The sequence below is a fragment of the Poromitra crassiceps genome, assembly GCF_964638095.1.
Source record: "Poromitra crassiceps genome assembly, chromosome: 4".
NCBI lineage: Eukaryota > Metazoa > Chordata > Actinopteri > Beryciformes > Melamphaidae > Poromitra > Poromitra crassiceps.
The window spans coordinates 32,042,724-32,065,511 of record NC_139626.1 but is presented as its reverse complement, the minus strand read 5'-3'; the positions used below and the strand labels follow the sequence as shown (position 1 = coordinate 32,065,511).

Sequence of the window (22,788 nt, the reverse complement as noted above, 5' to 3'; positions counted from 1 at the left end):
ATTTCCAGATAAGATGATTATTTAGGTATTGATTATTTTATTGTACTGTCAAAGTTGAAAGATGGCTGTATGATAACATTGGCACAGCTTTGGTGAATTGTTTGAATGTGAATATGGACAAAGTACCGTTATCCCTCCCAAATGCATTAGGACACTATACTCGTTACTGTGTTTTACATCAATAATGCTAATCTCTGTCCTGTCCGCCCACAGACCCCGCCAAGGAGGCCAGCAAGGAGAAGTGAGAAACCCTACAGCAAAGAATGTTCAATGATGATCACCAAATTAATGACAGTGGATGTCAGTATGTACTGTCAAGAAAACGTCAAATAAAATGTACTTGATGTCTTGACTACTGTAAATCATTCTTTATTTCTTTTGAAATCTGATATCTTATTACCTTACCTTATTAAAAAAAAAATCTATATTATACATTATTACACTATTGAAATACTTGTGTTTCAGTCACAAATACATAATTAATAGGACATTTAGAAAAAGAGCTTTAAAAAAACACACACACCCAATTAAGATCTAAAATAATAAAAACATGTTCACGCTACATTATTTGTGCTATCCCCACAGCTGAAAGGCACCAATCGCCTTTTTCACCTCAGCCATTTTGTGTCTAAAAGGCAGGAAGTAACACAGGTGCAAGCAAAACATTAATGAGAACACCTAAATGTATTGGAAGTTGGAACCCCTCATGAAGCAAGCGTTGCACCCGTGTTACTTCCTGTCTTTTGGCTGCTGGTGGCAAAAGGCCCATTGCTTATATGGATATAGACACTTGTGCTGACAGTCGTCTCTCTGCACTACACCTCTCTGGAGTAGTGTGCTTTACTCCTGTGGATTGCCACTCCTATGCTAACCAGCAGCGCCACCGCCAGGAGACCAACAGCCACTGCAAGAGCCGTGATGATGCCTGTGGGAGAGTGCAACATAAGAACAAGGGTGAGATTCACTATGTTCAGTAGGTGGAAACACACTATACAGGTGTAAACACATTGGAGAAAAGCCTTAACATTGGCAAATGATGCATTGAAAGGCAAGGCAAAGGCAAAGCAAGGATGATAATATGTGACATCTTCAGAGCGACAACTCCCCATACCGGTGCTCGCCCATCTGGGTCTGAAGCCACACTCGGCCTCCCAGTCCTCCGCCACCACCTCCCGCAGCAGGTCAGTGAACACGGTCAAAGGGCAGGGCTTCAGCCCATCGCATCCTGGCACAGGGTTCGGGAACGGGTCGCGCCAGGAGTCGTTGCGGTAATACAGCTCAAGGGAATAGGATCTGGAGAATTATTATGAGTATGAGCACAATGAGATGACACACATTTCTGCAAAGTGTTATGTAAGTGGCTGTGTATCATGGGCTTAATTGGCCATTTGCATTCCTGGATCGCGGCCAGGTTTCCATTTAATTGAAAAGGAAAAACAGATGAATTTGAATGGTGTGGAGTGGCAACACAAGTGGAATGAGATGAATCCAAATGAGGTGCATTTGGGCCACCTGACCTAACTACATAGTTAAATAGGCCAAGAGAAAAATGTGTGCAATAATGTTAAGACGCACTGCATTACCCATCAGCCTCCTGGTAGAACTCAAAGAGTTGACAGGCAGCGTACGGCGGAAGAAGGCCGTTGTACACATCCAGAGCAGCCTGGAGGGTAATGAGTGTGGAGTCGTGCTGGAATGAGAAACATGTCATGTCAAAATGGATTAGAGGTTATTATTCACATGAAAAGGATGTGTGTACATTTCTTATCTGGATGTATAATGTACGAGGAGATAGCTGAGATAGACGTTTGCGTAAAATATGTGGGTTGTGCATTTCTTTTTTTTTCTCCCCCCCCCCCCATTTTTCTCCCCCGTTAGTGCAAATTTTAATTTTATTTATCCTGGTTGCTGCTCCACCCTCTGCCGATCTGGCGAGAGCCGAAACTGGCTCCATGCTTCCTCCGAGACATGGGCAGTAGCCAGCCGCTTCTTTTCACCTGACAGGGGAAGTTTCACCGGTAGGACATAGCACGTGGGAGGATCACGCTATTCCAACGAGTTCCCCTCCCTCCGAACAGGCGCCCCCAACGACCAGAGGAGGCACCACTTCAGTGACCAAGATATTGCATGTTTTGGTGAGGGGTTCCTATATGAAGGAAACCCCCAGGGGGCACGGAGGGAGAACATGCAAACTCCACACAGAAAGGCCCTTTTGACGACCCCACCCGGGCGGTGGGCACTCGAGGACATGCGGACGGGCACGCACTCCTTCAGCGCTCACAGCGTCCCAGGTGGGAATCGAACCCAGGACCTTCTAGCTGTGAGACGACAGCGCTACCACCGTGCCCCCGGGTTGTGGGTTTCTGTGTTTTGTATGAGCCTGAACCCTAAACTTACAGCTGAGTACATGAGGAATTTGAGTGTGCTCCCTTGCTCTACAGCCTTGGAGAAATTTCTCAGGATGGCGTTCAGTAGGACCCCTGGTAAACACAGTACAAATTAAATTGACCCAGGCATCAACAACACAAACAATCCCCTTGACCTTATTCAACATCTTGTCTTAGCGCTATAATCATCCATCAGCTCATATGACATATATCTAGCAGTTATTCTCTAATCAGAATCAGAATTACTTTATTTATAACTTTATTATAATATATATATATATATATATATATATATATATATATATATATATATATATATATATATATATTTTTTTTTTAATGATTTAAATTAAAAAAAAAATATTGATTGCCCCTTATTTGAATTCTTACCCCCCGAGAGCCTGGCCTTCTCTTTGCGCTTATGACTGAGGATACTGTACATGACCTCAAAAGAGGCTATTTTCCTCAGGGTGTGCAGAACTTCTTGGGTGGCCCAGCGTGGGAGGGTCAGGTTGTGGATCCGCTACATGAGACAAATGGCATTCATTACGATGCATCACTCTTATAGCCACATTAGACAACACATGAGTCACAACAAAGCGCTCTAAATGGCTGCATTTCATTGTTTCTGTTATCCCGGCTATTTTTAGCACGTGAAAATAACAGATGCTCATTTCGCAAGTGTGAATTGAGTGTATTCAACCTGGCCCAGAAACCAAACCACCTATCTTGTAATGGTTTAATTATCATTTCAATATGCTGTTCTATCCATGTCGTATGCATAAAGATAATTTCCCTGCGCCCCAACCCCCATCTCTCTGCAGATGTGTTGAAGACAGCAGATCTGTCTCTTGCTCTCTCTCTCTCTCTCTCTCTCTCTCTCTCACTCTCTGCCATGATGCAGCTGGTATCTGTATCTGTTATTGAAGTATTTATAACCAGGGGTGTAAATCTATGGATATCTCACGATTCGATATTTGATTCCTGATGGGGTCACGATTTGGTCCAAAATTGATTCTCGATTCTTAGTATTCTTAGTGACGTCAAGAAAAACGTACAAAAAAAAAAAAAGCTCTTACATTACCATTCTTCAATTCTTTTTAATGTGGAGGGGACAACCTTATTTATAACCGCATAATAGTTCACAAGTCACATTACTTCATGTGTGTGTGTGTGTATGTGTGTGTGTGTGTGTGTGTGTGTGTGTGTGTGTGTGTGTGTGTGTGTGTGTGTGTGTGTGTGTGTGTTGTGTACAGTATGTACGCGTGTGTAAGCGTGCGTGTGTGTGTGTGTGTGTGTGTGCACAGTATGTACGCACGTGTGTGTGTGCGTGTGTGTACAGTATGTAAGCGTGTGTGTGTGTGTGCGTGTGTGTGTGTACAGTATGTACGCGTGTGTGTGTGCGCGCGCGTGTGTGTGTGTGTGTGTGTGTACAGTATGTACACGTGTGTGTGTGTGTGTGTGTACAGTATGTACACGTGTGCGTGTGTGTGTATAGTTGCTGTGATAAAACACTGTAGGCCTATACCTGACAGGATAGAGTGTCGTAGACCCTCCATATTTTTCGGCCCACCACCCTGGACGCGGCGTAGCCAGTGTGGTTGGAAAGTTCTTCCACAAAATACTGCAAGGTGAAGAAATGAGTGAGAAGATGAAAGCACGTCAAGCACTGCTCTGCACTCTGACTAGTAATGTTCCTGGCGATGCATCACTTTAATAAGCTTTGTTTCTTCCAGATCATGTGAAACTTTCACTAAACTTGTGCTGTTTTCTGCAGGTGGACTCATAATGTCACTTTGATCTCAATTCAAAACTGCACACACCTTATTAATGTTATGGATTAGTATTGTCTGTTGATGCAAGGATAGCTCTAACCTTTGGTCGGGGAAGATAGAAATTAAATGCACCAATTTGGGATCCTGAGTTTTCGTTTCATTGCATGTTGTGTGCCTCCAGCAGAGGGCGGTAAAATTCAATGCAGGAGGCCCTCACTTGAAGACGTCAGACACCTCCATAATAGGCAGCACGAAGGGACTGGGTTTAATTAAAACCTTTTCATTGTAATTCTCGATCTAATTCAATCTAACCGTTAATTAGCGTCTCTGAGAATGTGAGAAATTGCACTGTGCAGCTTTTTCGGAGGCACTGGAGTCACGGTGCCTGAGAAAATCACTTGAGAAGGCATGATGTCTCCAGCATAACTAACAGGTCCTCTGGAGGTGCTGATAACTTTAACACTGATAACTGTGAAGTATGAATTCACTCTTTTACATCTTTCAATCTTAGTGACATGTCATGCAGATAAAAGAAAGGGGTATAGGGTTTGCAATCTCAGCAATACGTGGCAGAGCCATGACACATAGAGAAGTCATACTGTAACTGAGTTTCCACGCAAGCTGAGCTGTGGGTGCTTACCTGGTGAGCCCTTAGGAACCTCTGGTAGGGCCCACTCTCAAAGGTCTGAGTCATCAGCTCTCTGAACTTTGGACAGTCTTTACCCGGGGATTTGAGCAGCTTAAGAAATCCAAAACAACAGCACAAACGTCACAAAAAAATAATACACGTTTGTTTTGCACAGTTATGTCACACTTCAGAACAGTAAAAACAGCAATTTAAGATCTCGCTTAGTCTCGTTTTATTTTCCAGCCCTCAAATCTTCTTTTTCTTAAACCAAGAGAAAGATTCTGCCATGGGGTGGGATAAGTCCACCTGTTTCCAATGCCGTTTCGCTTGTATTTCGGAAATAATGGTGGTTTCAATATCTTGAAACCACTGCACAGCACTATTATTAAGAACTTTATTTTTTTCTACAAAATTCTTGAAACAAGTTGATTTGCATTTGAAGCAAATGAAAGTATCAAACCCCAATAGATACAGTATCTCGTCATAGACGCGTGTTCAGTGGATCAGCGTGGGCTAAATCCTCCCGTTCTTCCAATGCAGCAGAGTTAGCATTTAGCTGCTAGCCCAGCGCAGGCAGACAGGATCAGGGATTCAACCCCCGCAGTGAACATAGTAACATTGATGTTACGTTCAGATATCTGAACAGATGTCTATGTACCTGCTTTTGAATCCACAATCCTGTAGTGTCGAGCCGAAGCACCTTCCTTTGGTGAGTCAGCCCATTGAGTTATATGGGGGGTTTTTACCAACACACAAAAATATGGACAGAGCTATCCCATTGATTTTGGTCTCCCGTTTGTTGAAGTGTTGGCCGTCGCCATCTTGATTTTTCGTCAGCAGAGTGGGAGGGAATGGGTCTCTGAGTCCTTGTGCACCTCACGTGAGACGGGGGTTTCCCAGAGCTGCAGCTCCGCCAGCTATTGGTCCGTGATCGCAAGCTGCGCGATCACTGGACAGGCAATCTGTCAATCACCCCCTTTTCTATCATCTATTTTACTCCAAACAGGCAAGTTATATAAAAAATGACCCCCCTACAGTTGTTATGAAAAGGTGAAATTACCTATATAGACCAAAACCATGTGTTGCCCCGGACTGGAAAGATGTTTAATCCTGTTACAAAGTCGGGCATTTTAACATGGGGGGCATGCCTACTGCCCCCGACCCCCAAGTGGCCATTCGAGGAACTACAGCTTTTCACTTCACCTCCGCGTCATCATCACTGACGCCTAGTGTTTGCCCACTGGTGTTACCCTACCATCTGTCTCGCCAGCTGTAGTAACATTTTGTGGGCGTTCCCACACAGACAGACTGTATATATGGCAGACAACTCCCCCCACCCCCACCCCACCCCCCCATGCTTTCAGACTATCCTCTTCTGTCTCTCACTCTCACGACAGGTTCACAGCCTGGCATGAGAGTGAGATGGAGCTACAGAAGGGAACTCGGATTAGGCTTAGTCCTACATGGACAAGTTTGTGTCCAGCTGTAGGCTATGAACGCAGGCTGTGTAAAGGGAGATGTTTATGTGGCACAGCAGGCTGCGCACCTTGTCCTGGGCCCGAGGGATGGTGTGCACTGGAATGGGCCGCCACGGTAACTGGGACATGATGGGAGGGGGGCGTCTGTTTGGAGGGAACATCCCAGCCAGGCAGCTCTGAGCGCTCATCAGAGTGCGGTCGTAGTCGGTGCTCCGTACGTAAAACTATTGGGAACAAGGAGTGAACAAGGCATTAGTAAGTAGGCTTAGTGTACGTTTCACAATTATTATATAAAATTGAGTAAGTGGGTTCTTTCTGTGTGTCTGATTGTGCGCTGAGTGATGTCACTCGAGCACTCCATGATGTGATCAGTGATCGTCACTCGAGCAATTGTGATGTCATTCAGTGAGTGATGTCATCAGTGATGCTGAAGATGAGCAATTGTGCGCTGCACATGCCAATAGAGCAGGCGAGGCCACGCAGCAGCCGAGCTGCGGGCGAGGCCGCGCAGTGTTTCATTAAACAAAGGTATTCCCAAGCGACACTCCACCGAAGAACAATGCCGATTTATCTTGCACATAATCTCACACATATCCGAAAACTGTAAACCGTTTTGCAGAGACATTCATTTAGTTTGACAGTTATTGAGAGTTGATTTGAGTTCAGTTGTGGACCAGTGACGTCATTTGCGCACAAAGCTGACATCACTGGTCCACACAACTTAATTCAAGTCAACTCTCAATAACTGTAAATGGACCAAGTATAATTGTGGAGAAAATGGGAAAAATCAGAAAAACAAAAAAACTCAACTGTCAAAAAAAAAAACGGTTTACCGTTTTCGGATATGTGTCAGCCGAGTGTCCCTTTAACATAAAGAGGAGGGGATCAGAAGAGATCCAAAATGGATCAGAGAGGGGCTACAAAAGTGATCCATCTTGCAGTGATCTCTTCTGACATCAGCCTTCGCTCGTCTATATGTCTCTGTCTCTCTGTCACGCGTCTCTCTGTCACCCGTCTCTCTGTCACCTGCAGTGTCAGGTGTTCGTTCGCACGCGCTAAATCACGCTGATAAGGTTGGATGTTGCTGTGATGCCAAAAATGCTTCTTTCTTTCTTATGTTAAATTAAAGCAGACATGACAGCGCGCGCGGGGGAAAGTACAGTAGCCTACGAGTTGACTTGCAGACTTTGACGACAAATCGCCGACGACAGGTAGCTACTGAGGAGACTTGTGTTTTTCATGGTAGGCTTAATCAGGCCCGTAGCTACCATTGAGGACACCGAGGTCATGACCTTGGTATAAAAAAAGAAATAAAAAAAAAATAGAAAAATAGCCCTGGCCCCCAGATCTATTCATCCGTCATTGATGTTTTAAAGCCCTCATAAATAACATGATATATGACAGTTGATCAGAAATTCAACAATTTGCTCCTCTCTGTGTGCTATATAGAAGGAAGAGACATAACTCACCACAACGTTCAAATTTTGCATTGGGGCTAGATTGGGGCTAGACTTTGGGGACAGTTCTATTGAAGTGAATGGGTAAGTAACTCCCTGATCTTTGTGTAGATGGGCCATTGTATTTAATTGAGCAGTATTCTGCCATGTGACCTGTATGCAGAATATAAATTATATTATATGGGGAGACATTTATTTGTTGTATAATTTTAAAGCAACAGCACAGTAAAGAGGATATTCATCTAACATGATGTCTGTAGTTCTTTATAGATCTAGCCTCTTAATTTTGCTCTCAAAGTGCACCAGATTTTACTTTAAAATGGGGGGGGGGGGAATAACGGGGGGGCACAGTCACACACACCCCCCCCCCCCCCCCCACCGCGCTAAAATAAACTCGGTATTTCTCAAACCCTGGCTACGGGCCTGGCCTTAATTGCACGTTATTTAAGAGAGAGGGCTGAACAGGGATGAGGAGAGAAAGAGGCAGGAAGTAGAGTGGAGATGAACTGACAGAGACAGGAAAAGCAACCTAAATCATATCTTCATCATGGCAGTATATGCTGAGCCTGCGGCCCGGGGGCACACGGAGCCGACGTGCGTGCAGCCCACTCTGTACATGGAGCCCGCGGGCCGGATTAGCCCACGTGCTACGGCACATCGCAAGGCCACGCCGGTGATCTCTATATGAGTCATGCTCATTAACCTACGGCCATTACTGACAGACACATGATGAACACCACGTCACTTCACGTGTTGGAGCCAGGGCGCAGGAATATAGGCCTTTTTCACAGCGTCCGTTTTGTGTCTAAAAAGCAGGAAGTAACACAGGTGAACCAACACATTAATTAGGGTTTCCAGCGTTCCAGTCCATTTAGGTGTTCCAGTACTGGGGCCCTAATTAGTGAGTTGGTTGCACCTGTGTTTACCCTGCCTTTTAGACACAAAATGGCAGCTGTGAAAAAGGCCCATAGACCACACGGAATGGGTGCAAGTAGGCACACCATGGCTACTCAAAGGCCATGGATGAATGTGAAAAAAACAAAATCACACACACTGTGACACACACACACACACACACAACCCTATGAGCCTTTTTCACAGCCGTCATTTTGTGTCTAAAAGGCAGGGTAAACACAGGTGCAATCAACTCACTAATTAGGGACCCAGCTCACGCCATGGACCTAAATGGACTGGAAGTTGGAAACCCTAATTAATGTTTTGGTGCACCTGTGTTACTTCCTGCCTTTTAGACACAAAATCGCTGCTGTGAAAAAGGCCTATTGACGTGCCCACACAAACACACGTACCTCTTTGTTGTTGTAGTCCTCGCTGAGGAAGTGTCCATAGCGCCGCCTCAGAAACCTGCCCAGCTCAAACTGTTGCTTCATCCCCAGCTGAGAGGAAAGTAGCAGTTAACCCATTGATACCTGATGCAGCATTTGCGTGTACCGGTATATCCCTCATTTGTGTGCGTAACGCGGTTCGCGGTCTTAAAGGGATACACACACAAATGCTGCATCAGGTATCAATGGGTTAAACCATGTTCATGTTTGTCAAATCATGGGCCTTCTAAGAGTCCTCGAGCTGAAGAGAGATTTCCTCTTTTTGTTCAATTCAAAGCCAGATTTGACCTATTTACATAAAACCACAAAATTCTCTTCTTCAGGCCTCCACAGCAATAATAATAATATTAATAATAATTATCACCACTGTAAACAGACTAATTGCCTGATTGAAGAACAATGTGTTTAATTAGAAATTCTCTACAAGATCCCCCCCTCTCTTAGGCCTTTTCACAAGTTAATCATTAGTGTATTCGTCATTGTTTTATAATGTAACCTCTATCATAACTACAATATAATTGATTTGATTAATCCAATACTGTATCTAAGCATTCAGGCACATATGGGATCGAGGTCAAATGGAGCTCAGGCTCTTGCCTTCATTTTCTACTCATAATCACAGTGTATTGAGATGAAGATTTTTTTAATCTTATATCTTACAGGCTAACTATTTAAAATATGACAACTAAAAACTATATTTCGTCACATTTTGACATCATAATGAATAACACCCACTCACATGCACATGCACAGAAACATCACCATCATCTACTCGACATGTCCTTCCAGTAGGAGGCAGTACCACTGTGCTCTTAACTAATTGCCCCCTAGTGGGAGTAATAAAGTTGTCTGAACTTGAACTTGAACTACCTCGGTGAGCTGTCCGAAGCCCTGCGCCCACACCTCCTCCCCATGAGGATCTCTGGGATACGACTCAATGGGCGATCGATCGCCATGTCGGAACACCTTAAAAGTCATAACAGATCACGTCACAGGGATTCAGGTTACATGGCGCCGCATCAGCTATTACACTGTGTAGTTTAATAAAGGAGAAATCCACCCTGAAATAGAAATCAATTCTTGGACAGTCCAGTCTTGATATGAGAGTCATTTTGATACTGTCATCGAGACAAATCCTGGAGCAGGCTCCATTGTCATTAAGATAGGGACTTTTGGAACACTGACGTTACACGAGCTGATTATACAGCGATGTGGAGACATTTTCTGCTTCACTTCTTCTACATTAAACTCATTTGGGTGTAAAAGCTCCAACAAAGGCAGCCTGCAAAGTCAAGTCGACAAAGTCAGTCTCCAATTCACTGCCAGTGGAGCAGCTCCACTTTTTCTATTTGAATGACATTGCATGGGGAGGTGACCTTGCTTCTGGACATAATTGTTAATATAAATATAAATGATTGCGTTATTTTATTTCACCTTCGTTTAACCAGGTAGGATATGAAGAACAAAGTCGTGTTTGCAATGAAAGCTTTGACAGACCACTGAGGGGCAGGGATTAAAACTGCACTCTAAGCAAACAAAAAGCATATACTTAAAAAAAACAATAACAAGGATGTATGGGTAGCACCATCTTGAAAAAGGTTTAGGCCTAGTCGGCCTTCATCAGGCCTGGGATTAACTCAACTCAACTCAAGTAATAATATTAAATTAAAGGTAATTTAATTAAAAAACATAAAAACTGATTAAAAAACGAATTAATTTGTAAAGCATCAATCAATTAATGAATACATAAATTAAATTAAAATAGGATACACGGGCTGATGAAGCAATTAGTTACGTTCACAAGGTATCAGCTTACGCAGCGGTTCCCAACCTTTCCCAACTCCGGGTTCACTTGAAAATCTCAAAAATGTCAAACGGAGGTCAAGTAATGTGTTAACGACGAAAGGAGCTGTCCATCACCACCCCACAGAAATCAGAAACTAAAAGTGAGGGGCTGTCTGTAATAGACGGTATCATTCAACAATGGAGAAATGCAAACATAATAATATTAATTTAAAAATAATCCACGAAGATCGTAATGTTTTGCAAAGGTTTTGGCCCACTTGCGATACCTTCGCCACCCACCAGTGACCCCCCAGCCCACAGTTGAGCAAGTATTTCGGCTACGCAACAGAAAAGAGATGCTATTTTTTATAAGTTGGGTTTTCAATTCAACACAATGGTCTTTTCTCATTCTTTTGTTGCACTACAGTGTGAAAGGGAGATAATGCAAAGAGGTTTATAAAAGCAGCGTTTGAGTCGTGTCTGGGAGAGATAATGTTTGACACTGTCAAGTTTAGGCTCAAAGTAATCCTTTGTCAAATCATGCGTAAATGCTCTGCGAGCAAATAATGCAAGGTAATCATTTAAGAGGATCAAAGCAGCAACATAGCCTCATGCTGGGAAGTGGCTTCCAGATGAAACTGAAGTAATTGTATTATATTCACCCCCCCCCCAAAAAAACTACAAAAAAACATTGTCAGCAGTAATATTATACCATCATGTTGGAAGGCGGTGAATGCCTGCTGTCCCTGATATAAAATGCCGTATGATGCCCAAATGCCATTATTGATTTCTCTATGGACCGAGATAAAAAAGACTTACAGCTACGACAAACTTCAGCACACGACATTGAGTCACGGAGAAGCAGCAGAGAAGAAACAGACACCCCAGATTCTTCTGCGACTTCCACATGTTTTCAGGTGTGGCTGTCCAACCTCCTTCACAGAGTCCTGCTGCTCTGATACAACGGAAATCATGTCAACAAACAAGGAGAACTGACCCACATGTAGTTAGAGAGGATTAGGGAGAGATATGAGTCAATTATGTATAAACCTATAAATCTGAACCTTCATTCGGCCCTGTATTTTTCATCATAAGATATTGATGGCAAGATGTAGCGCACAATTGATCTTTTAGATCACATAATTTCTAACTTATGAATAGATAATTCACCCTAATGAAATATGTATACTGGGTCATCAGTCCATTTCCAATGTACTGTAATATTCTCTCTGGAATTTGTCATCTTAAATATTTGGTGAGGATTTATGAATTCTTAACATGTACAGTGCAATGTGATGTCACATCATGTAAAAGTGAAATGTCCAAAAAAGCAGAACTTTGCAGATGATGGAAAGAAGCATGTTCACTTACCTCAGCATACTGGCTCACACATGTGCTCTGCTGTGAAGCCCGTATCTTCTGCCATGCCCAGTCTGTCTCACATGTGATTTGACATTAAGTGCATGATCCTCTAAAGGAGACTGCTTTTATAGCCCTCCTACCTGACCTCCCCCCCCTCTCTCTCTTTCTCTCTCTCTCTCTCTCCCCCCCCCCCCCCCTCTCTCTCTCTCCCCGGGGATTTCTGGTCCCAATCTACTTCATCGTCCACCAGAGTCAAAATCACTGTCTCTGCCAATTCCCGTCTGTCTGGTGATATGACAGCCCACCCTGGCAGATATATTTGAGAGCGCTTTTGATCTCGACGATGCATGTTGAGCCCCTCAAAGTGGGTAATAACTCCACATACAGACATATGCTAAAGCACACTTGAAGTTATATGGTGACATTGACAAACAAATAAATGCGTGCAGACTCACCGACCTGGCAGTTCTCGAATTGTGCTCCTGTGTGCGCACACACACACACACACACACACACACACACACTGAACACACACACACACACACTAGTCCAAGGCCACAAACATTCATTATAACCTGCTATGTCATCGTGGGCTTGGCCCCAAAATGACAGGCCTTGTGGTGTTTTCCCTGACTCGGCACACATGTAAGTGTCTGTTAACATCAAAGCAGCTTTATGGGATTAGTCTGTGCTAAGATTTGGAGCCAAACAGGATCGACATCATAAATCCACACATTGTCAATCAACTTTATTAACGGACTCATATCCACCTTATTTTTGAATGCCCCACTGTAAAAAATAATTGTGGGTACAAGGTCCGGTTTAACGTGACTTATTGTTGCAGCTTGCAATTTCCTTTGTTATACTCGGCTGCAGACCCGAATTATAAACCGGAAACTGGAGGACGTTATAAAAGTTATAAATATAGTCACGTTATAAACAACTAAGCAACGCTGTATGGAAACAGTGTTACTCCAAATGGTTAAAAGTTCAATCAAATTTGGTCATTCAGTGGCGTTTTACTGCCATGTAAAGTAACTATTACGCTAGCCGCTAACATTAGCCACAGTAGCCGACTACCCACAATGCATCACGTTATCCCAGCACCCGAACGACACGGCTGTAGAGCAGAATGGCTCTGCTGTAAAATCCTCATAGACGTTTTTTTTGTCAAGTTAAAACCATAGACTGTAAAACAATCTATTACACCGGAAGCGGAAGAAGCACCCATCAGGCATCATGGCAGCTAGAAATAAGGTGGATAGCCCGTTCAAGACAACTCAACAAGCTCTGACCTGTCAAAAATTAATTGAACAGTTGCAGAGGTCGGAATTACAGGTCGGAAATTCGGGTAATCATTTCAGAGCTCCGGTTTTGTCCGAGTTGACGTCATCCAAGTGTTTGTTGACCTAATGTGAGGTGCTATTATGCAATATGTGTTTATATTGTTTATATTTTGCTCTGATTATAGCAATATGTTGAATTCAACAGCTATTTGATCAATGAAATTAGTTATGTTTTCGTAACGCCGATTTAAAAACAGTTTGAACACAACTACCTGTTCCTTTAAAACTGGGAAATGGGAATGTGACGGGTCAAAGGTCATGAGCTGCGACGGTGAGGTCACCAGTGCTCATATTTTCTCTGCCAAACTCGTAGGAGCCTCAGCAGCCCCGACCTCAAAAATCCAAGATGGCTGCTCCGCGCATCAACAGTTAGGCCTAGTTAAAATCGTAGCCTACTAAATACTGTTTATTAGCACTTCTGTCTTGTTTGTGTCTCATTAAACCAGCTGTACACACAGCGCTGTCTAACTTCTATCTGTGTGGACATGTTGCTGCAGTGTTTGTATAGCGCAAAATACCGCAAAATGCCTTGTTATCAACTGTTATTGCTAACAATTGCTAGCCTGGCTAGAGCTAACCCTGGCTGGTTTCCCAACTGTTTAAATCGAACGTCGATAACTCGTGTGTTTTTGAACATCAAATTCAAGAATTGATTTTCATTGATCTCTATCAAAGATGTGCAGACATGTCCACATATACACACACATCCAAAGTCATCATGTCTATTATATAGCATGTCGAACTCTCTTGTTCTCATTCTATATCTCTTTCTGTCTCTCTCCCTCTCGCAGGCCAGTATATCTCTCTCTGTCACAAGTACACACACACACACACACACACACACACACACACACACACACGGTAGCTGGTACTGGTTGGGTTCAAAAGGCCGTACACCTGTAGAAATGGGTCAGTGAGTCCATCTGCGTTGATCTTCCACAAAACAATATATAGGCTATAAGGGCCTGAGTGGAGAGAAAGAGAAAGGAGCTGCACTGTACGAAGCCAACACACACATGCATACACACACAAGCGCGCGCACACACACACACACGCACAACCTCTGCATAAAACGTCACAATTGATACACACCAGTTCATTGAAGGGTCACTAAACACACAGACTCACAAGACTGCATCTCTCTCTCTTCTGTCACACACACACACACACACACACACACACACACACACACACACACACACTCATTCTCCTCCCTCTCCCCCAGTGGCTGTAGTGTTTTCGTCTTTGTTGAAATAATTGCAGTGATTTTGGCGACCGTTGTCATGGCAACGTGGAGGTTGATGCATGTTGACAGAATCTGTTGCAGGGCGACCGAGAGACTGAGAATGGGAGATAAGGGGGGGGGGCATATGATGAATGGAGATTAGCAGACAGTATGGGACATCTCAGCCTGATACAAGCAGGCCTAAGATCAGGAACAAACAGCTGTGAGTGTTCGAGTGTAGTGTGTGAGGAGAGAGAGAGAGAGAGAGAGAGAGAGAGAGAGAGACGGGACAGATAGAGAGAGACTCAGGTAAAAGGAGAGCGAGAGAGAGGGGCGATAGAGAGAGACTGAGGGAAAAGCAGACAGAAGGGACAGATAGAGACTGAGGTAAAGGGAGGGAGAGGGGGACAGATAGACTGATGTAAAAGGGGTAGAGAGACAGGGGGACACATAGAGACTGAGATTTAAAAAAAAAAAAAGGGGGGGGGGAGGACAGATTGAGACTGAGGTAAAAGCAGAGAGCGAGAGAGAGAGAGAAGGGACAGATAGAGAGAGACTGAGGTAAAAGGTGGAGAGAGAGAGAGAGAGAGAGAGAAGGGACAGATAGAGAGAGACTGAGGTAAAAGGGGGAGAGAGAGAGGGGGGAAGCGTGGTGCTATTTTAGGCTGGGGCGTTGTCATGGAAACAGCAGCCTCACTACAAATGGAGACATCCAGAACACATGGATCGTCAAACAAATGGTGTGCGCAGGGTCTGGTGTGACAGGGTCTGGTGTGACAGGGTCTGGTGTGACAGGGTCTGGTGTGACAGGGCCTGGTGTGACGGGGCCTGGTGTGACGGGGCCTGGTGTGACAGGGTCTGGTGTGACAGGGTCTGGTGTGACAGGGCCTGGTGTGACAGGGCCTGGTGTGACAGGGTCTGGTGTGACAGGGTCTGGTGTGACAGGGTCTGGTGTGACAGGGTCTGGTGTGACGGGGCCTGGTGTGACAGGGTCTGGTGTGACAGGGCCTGGTGTGACGGGGCCTGGTGTGACAGGGTGTGACAGGGTCTGGTGTGACGGGGCCTGGTGTGACGGGGCCTGGTGTGACGGGGCCTGGTGTGACGGGGCCTGGTGTGACGGGGTCTGGTGTGACGGGGCCTGGTGTGACGGGGTCTGGTGTGACGGGGCCTGGTGTGACGGGGTCTGGTGTGACGGGGTCTGGTGTGACATGGTCTGGTGTGACGGGGTCTGGTGTGACAGAGCCTGGTGTGACAGGGCCTGGTGTGACAGGGTCTGGTGTGACAGGGTCTGGTGTGACAGGGTCTGGTGTGACAGGGCCTGGTGTGACAGGGCCTGGTGTGACGGGGCCTGGTGTGACGGGGCCTGGTGTGACGGGGTCTGGTGTGACAGGGCCTGGTGTGACAGGGCCTGGTGTGACAGGGCCTGGTGTGACAGGGTCTGGTGTGACAGGGCCTGGTGTGACAGGGCCTGGTGTGACAGGGCCTGGTGTGACAGGGCCTGGTGTGACAGGGTCTGGTGTGACGGGGCCTGGTGTGACGGGGTCTGGTGTGACGGGGCCTGGTGTGACGGGGCCTGGTGTGAGGCACGCAATCTCAGCCGGATCAGCCACCCACCCCTCCAGCCAGATAACGTCTCAGTCTTTTCCACAGAGACTGAATATCAATGGGAGGAGGGGGGGGTGTTTGGGAGGGAGTCAGGGGCTAAGTAAGTGACAGGCAATGGTGTCCATTCAGGCAGTGAGTCACAGCCACTCACTCTCTGTCTTTTTAATTAACAGTCTTTTCCATGCCTCCTTCCCTTCCCTCTTGTCTATCTCTTCCTCTCTTCCCCCTTCACTCTCTCTCTCTCTCTCTCTCTGAAGGACGGAGGTATTCCCACATTTCTCCGTTGCTATAGCAACACTGCAGCGAGAACAGGAAAGAGAGGACGCAGGCAGGCAGGAGGAGGCGGAGGAGGAGATGGAGAAGTGGAGAGAGAGAGATACATAGAGAGAGAGAGAGAGAGAGAGAGAGAGGAGGGGGAGGGGTGGAAGCGGCCGAAGATGAGGGGATGTGCGAACAATGCTAATGCTAATGGTAGCAGCGCGGCGTTGGTGAATTCCCCTCTCGTCGTCGCACAGACTCGCATGTCGCTCCCACATTTGCATAATTGTTGATGGGAATCTATATGTTCTGTATATTGCTGCGGTTATTGATATCTCCCTCCAATGGATGCATCGGCCGTTCTTGCCGCTCAGCCATTTGACTCTTGTTATCGGTGACATTGAAGAACTTGCACCCAGCTTTCAGTCTTCTCATGAGCGGCACTGGGAAAGATAAGGACATATATGAGCGGCTGTACGTCTCTTTAGTCGGCAGTTGGGCCGTTATTATGGGTGGGATTGTGTGCTTATCCACCAGTGACTCAATCAGTGCCGTGACACCCAATGCAGGTCAAAGGGGGCGCTTGACAACAAGATGTATCTATGTGGAACACCGGGAAGGCATGCATGGGCAGGCCGGTGCGATTTCATATCCATGTCATCATCCTGTTCAATCTGGATAGAATCTCATTATCTGCATACAGTGTGAAAGCGCTAGAACAGAGCAGTGCCACATCAACTCAGCCAATAACTCAAGATATGTAGAGAGAGGCATCATGTTACAGAGGAGAGTGGCATCATGTTACAGAGGAGAGAGGCATCATGTTACAGAGGAGAGAGGCATCATGTTACAGAGGAGAGAGGCATCATGTTACAGAGGAGAGTGGCATCATGTTACAGAGGAGAGAGGCATCATGTTACAGAGGAGAGTGGCATCATGTTACAGAGGAGAGTGGCATCATGTTACAGAGGAGAGAGGCATCATGTTACAGAGGAGAGAGGCATCATGTTACAGAGGAGAGAGGCATCATGTTACAGAGGAGAGAGGCATCATGTTACAGAGGAGAGTGGCATCATGTTACAGAGGAGAGAGGCATCATGTTACAGAGGAGAGTGGCATCATGTTACAGAGGAGAGTGGCATCATGTTACAGAGGAGAGAGGCATCATGTTACAGAGGAGAGAGGCATCATGTTACAGAGGAGAGTGGCATCATGTTACAGAGGAGAGAGGCATCATGTTACAGAGGAGAGAGGCATCATGTTACAGAGGAGAGAGGCATCATGTTACAGAGGAGAGAGGCATCATGTTACAGAGGAGAGTGGCATCATGTTACAGAGGAGAGTGGCATCATGTTACAGAGGAGAGAGGCATCATGTTACAGAGGAGAGAGGCATCATGTTACAGAGGAGAGAGGCATCATGTTACAGAGGAGAGAGGCATCATGTTACAGAGGAGAGAGGCATCATGTTACAGAGGAGAGAGGCATCATGTTACAGAGGAGAGTGGCATCATGTTACAGAGGAGAGTGGCATCATGTTACAGAGGAGAGAGGCATCATGTTACAGAGGAGAGTGTTACAGAGGAGAGAGGCATCATGTTACAGAGGAGAGAGGCATCATGTTACAGAGGAGAGAGGCATCATGTTACAGAGGAGAGAGGCATCATGTTACAGAGGAGAGAGGCATCATGTTACAGAGGAGAGTGGCATCATGTTACAGAGGAGAGAGGCATCATGTTACAGAGGAGAGAGGCATCATGTTACAGAGGAGAGAGGCATCATGTTACAGAGGAGAGAGGCATCATGTTACAGAGGAGAGAGGCATCATGTTACAGAGGAGAGAGGCATCATGTTACAGAGGAGAGTGGCATCATGTTACAGAGGAGAGTGGCATCATGTTAAAGAGGAGAGTGTTACAGAGGAGAGAGGCATCATGTTACAGAGGAGAGTGGCATCATGTTACAGAGGAGAGTGTTACAGAGGAGAGAGGCATCATGTTACAGAGGAGAGTGGCATCATGTTACAGAGGAGAGTGGCATCATGTTACAGAGGAGAGTGTTACAGAGGAGAGTGGCATCATGTTACAGAGGAGAGTGTTACAGAGGAGAGTGGCATCATGTTACAGAGGAGAGTGGCATCATGTTACAGAGGAGAGTGTTACAGAGGAGAGTGTTACAGAGGAGAGTGGCATCATGTTACAGAGGAGAGAGGCATCATGTTACAGAGGAGAGTGGCATCATGTTACAGAGGAGAGAGGCATCATGTTACAGAGGAGAGAGGCATCATGTTACAGAGGAGAGTGGCATCATGTTACAGAGGAGAGTGGCATCATGTTACAGAGGAGAGTGTTACAGAGGAGAGAGGCATCATGTTACAGAGGAGAGAGGCATCATGTTACAGAGGAGAGTGGCATCATGTTACAGAGGAGAGTGGCATCATGTTACAGAGGAGAGAGGCATCATGTTACAGAGGAGAGTGTTACAGAGGAGAGAGGCATCATGTTACAGAGGAGAGTGGCATCATGTTACAGAGGAGAGTGTTACAGAGGAGAGAGGCATCATGTTACAGAGGAGAGTGTTATAGAGGAGAGTGGCATCATGTTACAGAGGAGAGAGGCATCATGTTACAGAGGAGAGTGGCATCATGTTACAGAGGAGAGTGGCATCATGTTACAGAGGAGAGTGTTATAGAGGAGAGTGGCATCATGTTACAGAGGAGAGAGGCATCATGTTACAGAGGAGAGTGGCATCATGTTACAGAGGAGAGTGGCATCATGTTACAGAGGAGAGAGGCATCATGTTACAGAGGAGAGTGGCATCATGTTACAGAGGAGAGTGGCATCATGTTACAGAGGAGAGAGGCATCATGTTACAGAGGAGAGTGTTACAGAGGAGAGAGGCATCATGTTACAGAGGAGAGAGGCATCATGTTACAGAGGAGAGTGGCATCATGTTACAGAGGAGAGTGGCATCATGTTACAGAGGAGAGAGGGATCATGTTACAGAGGAGAGTGTTACAGAGGAGAGTGGCATCATGTTACAGAGGAGAGTGTTACAGAGGAGAGTGGCATCATGTTACAGAGGAGAGAGGCATCATGTTACAGAGGAGAGAGGCATCATGTTACAGAGGAGAGTGGCATCATGTTACAGAGGAGAGAGGGATCATGTTACAGAGGAGAGTGGCATCATGTTACAGAGGAGAGTGTTACAGAGGAGAGAGGGATCATGTTACAGAGGAGAGAGGCATCATGTTACAGAGGAGAGTGTTACAGAGGAGAGAGGGATCATGTTACAGAGGAGAGAGGCATCATGTTACAGAGGAGAGTGTTACAGAGGAGAGAGGCATCATGTTACAGAGGAGAGTGGCATCATGTTACAGAGGAGAGAGGCATCATGTTACAGAGGAGAGAGGCATCATGTTACAGAGGAGAGAGGCATCATGTTACAGAGGAGAGATGCATCATGTTACAGAGGAGAGTGGCATCATGTTACAGAGGAGAGTGGCATCATATTACAGAGGAGAGAGGCATCATGTTACAGAGGAGAGTGGCATCATGTTACAGAGGAGAGTGTTACAGAGGAGAGTGTTACAGAGGAGAGAGGGATCATGTTACAGAGGAGAGTGGCATCATGTTACAGAGGAGAGTGTTACAGAGGAGAGAGGGATCATGTTACAGAGGAGAGAGGCATCATGTTACAGAGGAGAGTGTTACAGAGGAGAGAGGCATCATGTTACAGAGGAGAGTGGCATCATGTTACAGAGGAGAGAGGCATCATGTTACAGAGGAGAGAGGCATCATGTTACAGAGGAGAGAGGCATCATGTTACAGAGGAGAGAGGCATCATGTTACAGAGGAGAGTGGCATCATGTTACAGAGGAGAGTGGCATCATGTTACAGAGGAGAGTGGCATCATGTTACAGAGGAGAGTGTTACAGAGGAGAGAGGCATCATGTTACAGAGGAGAGAGGCATCATGTTACAGAGGAGAGAGGCATCATGTTACAGAGGAGAGAGGCATCATGTTACAGAGGAGAGTGGCATCATGTTACAGAGGAGAGTGGCATCATGTTACAGAGGAGAGTGGCATCATGTTACAGAGGAGAGTGGCATCATGTTACAGAGGAGAGTGTTACAGAGGAGAGAGGCATCATGTTACAGAGGAGAGAGGCATCATGTTACAGAGGAGAGAGGCATCATGTTACAGAGGAGAGAGGCATCATGTTACAGAGGAGAGTGGCATCATGTTACAGAGGAGAGTGGCATCATGTTATCATGTTACAGAGGAGAGTGTTACAGAGGAGAGAGGCATCATGTTACAGAGGAGAGAGGCATCATGTTACAGAGGAGAGAGGCATCATGTTACAGAGGAGAGTGGCATCATGTTACAGAGGAGAGAGGCATCATGTTACAGAGGAGAGAGGCATCATGTTACAGAGGAGAGAGGCATCATGTTACAGAGGAGAGAGGCATCATGTTACAGAGGAGAGAGGCATCATGTTACAGAGGAGAGAGGCATCATGTTACAGAGGAGAGAGGCATCATGTTACAGAGGAGAGAGGCATCATGTTACAGAGGAGAGAGGCATCATGTTACAGAGGAGAGAGGCATCATGTTACAGAGGAGAGTGGCATCATGTTACAGAGGAGAGAGGCATCATGTTACAGAGGAGAGAGGCATCATGTTACAGAGGAGAGAGGCATCATGTTACAGAGGAGAGAGGCATCATGTTACAGAGGAGAGAGGCATCATGTTACAGAGGAGAGTGGCATCATGTTACAGAGGAGAGAGGCATCATGTTACAGAGGAGAGAGGCATCATGTTACAGAGGAGAGAGGCATCATGTTACAGAGGAGAGAGGCATCATGTTACAGAGGAGAGAGGCATCATGTTACAGAGGAGAGAGGCATCATGTTACAGAGGAGAGAGGCATCATGTTACAGAGGAGAGAGGCATCATGTTACAGAGGAGAGAGGCATCATGTTACAGAGGAGAGAGGCATCATGTTACAGAGGAGAGAGGCATCATGTTACAGAGGAGAGAGGCATCATTCCACCCTCTCATTCCTCGATGTACCTGTTCCTCTGGGGGCACAAAACACATCAACTGTCCTGGACCCAAATTAATATTCTGTTTTTATCACGTTTTTTTCTTCTTCGTGTTTTTCGCCTTCTTTTCTCCGCAATTGTACTCAGGCAATTCCTCCTGCGGTCCCGGTCGTTGCTCCACCACCTCTGTCGATCTGGGCAGAGTTGTAGACCAGCACATGCTTCCTCCGATACATGTGCAGTCGACAGCCGCTTCGTTTCAGCTGACCTCGAGGAGTTTCACCAGCAGGACGTAGCGCGTCAGAGGATCACGCTATTCCCCCCAGTTACCCCCCCCCCCCCCCCCCCCCCCCCAACAGGTGCCTCCACTGGCCAGACGAGGCACTAGTGCAGCGAATAGGACACATACCCTTAATCCAGCGTCCCACCCGCAGACACGACCAATTGTGGCTGTATGGACGCCCGACCAAAGCCGGAGGTAACACGGGGCTCAAACCTGCAACCCTCGTGGGAAGGCAGGGAATCTACCGCTGCACTATCCAGATGCCCAAAATGACTCTTCTTTTAAATATGATGCCCCAATACATTTATGAATGCGTGTGCTGTTTGGGGCCTTGCGCAGCCTGCTGCATGTCAACTGTCTCGCTGCTGTCCTCCCTTCTCAATCAATAACTCATCTCTTGACGTCAATATTGTTCTCCCCCATGGGACAAAAATGTCCTTCTTTAGGACAAAAGGAGGATGAGCAAGATGAGAGAATGAGAGAGGGAGAGAGAGAAACCGAGAGATGAGTTTGTTCTGCCTTCATGCTGTATCTCATCACGTTGTGCATAATAGATCAGGCACCGCCAGGAATCTTCATGTCTGTCCTTACGCTTTGGTCGTTGTCCCCTACACGCTTGTGGTTCTCACCGTAGGGACCACCAGGGCTCCTTGAGGTGGTTCCAGGGGGTCCCCAAATGGATGAATTGTTAAACGTCAGCATTTAATTTACGTGAGCACAGTTAGAGAATGTAGACGAATGATCAAATATTCTCAGATTTGGGTCTGAGAGACCAAAAAGAATCATCTTGGGGTGGTAAAAGCAGGAAGTAA

At 46.0% G+C, this 22,788-nt stretch overlaps 2 protein-coding genes across 2 annotated transcripts in view; one reads left to right on the top strand and one right to left on the bottom strand.

Moving 5' to 3' along the window:
* The window catches only part of LOC310776140 (myosin-binding protein C, fast-type-like), a 44,622-nt gene extending 44,276 nt beyond the window's left edge, over nucleotides 1-346 (top strand). The window contains exon 29 of the mRNA XM_083636310.1: nucleotides 214-346. Coding sequence (XP_083492436.1) covers nucleotides 214-245 — 32 coding nt within the window. The 3' untranslated portion in view covers nucleotides 246-346. The remainder of the gene's footprint in view (nucleotides 1-213) is intronic.
* A 7-nt stretch (nucleotides 347-353) lies between these two features.
* Nucleotides 354-12,303, bottom strand: LOC310776134 (testicular acid phosphatase homolog). Its single transcript, XM_083636301.1, has 12 exons — nucleotides 12,225-12,303; nucleotides 11,673-11,803; nucleotides 9,939-10,034; nucleotides 9,033-9,119; nucleotides 6,337-6,492; nucleotides 4,803-4,901; nucleotides 3,916-4,011; nucleotides 2,778-2,910; nucleotides 2,398-2,480; nucleotides 1,584-1,690; nucleotides 1,112-1,293; nucleotides 354-925 (listed from the first exon to the last, which is right to left on the bottom strand). The coding sequence occupies exons 2-12, from the start codon at nucleotides 11,760-11,762 to the stop codon at nucleotides 816-818; spliced, it is 1,239 nt and encodes a 412-aa protein (XP_083492427.1). The 5' UTR covers nucleotides 11,763-11,803; nucleotides 12,225-12,303; the 3' UTR covers nucleotides 354-815.
* Nucleotides 12,304-22,788: the final 10,485 nt, after the last annotated feature.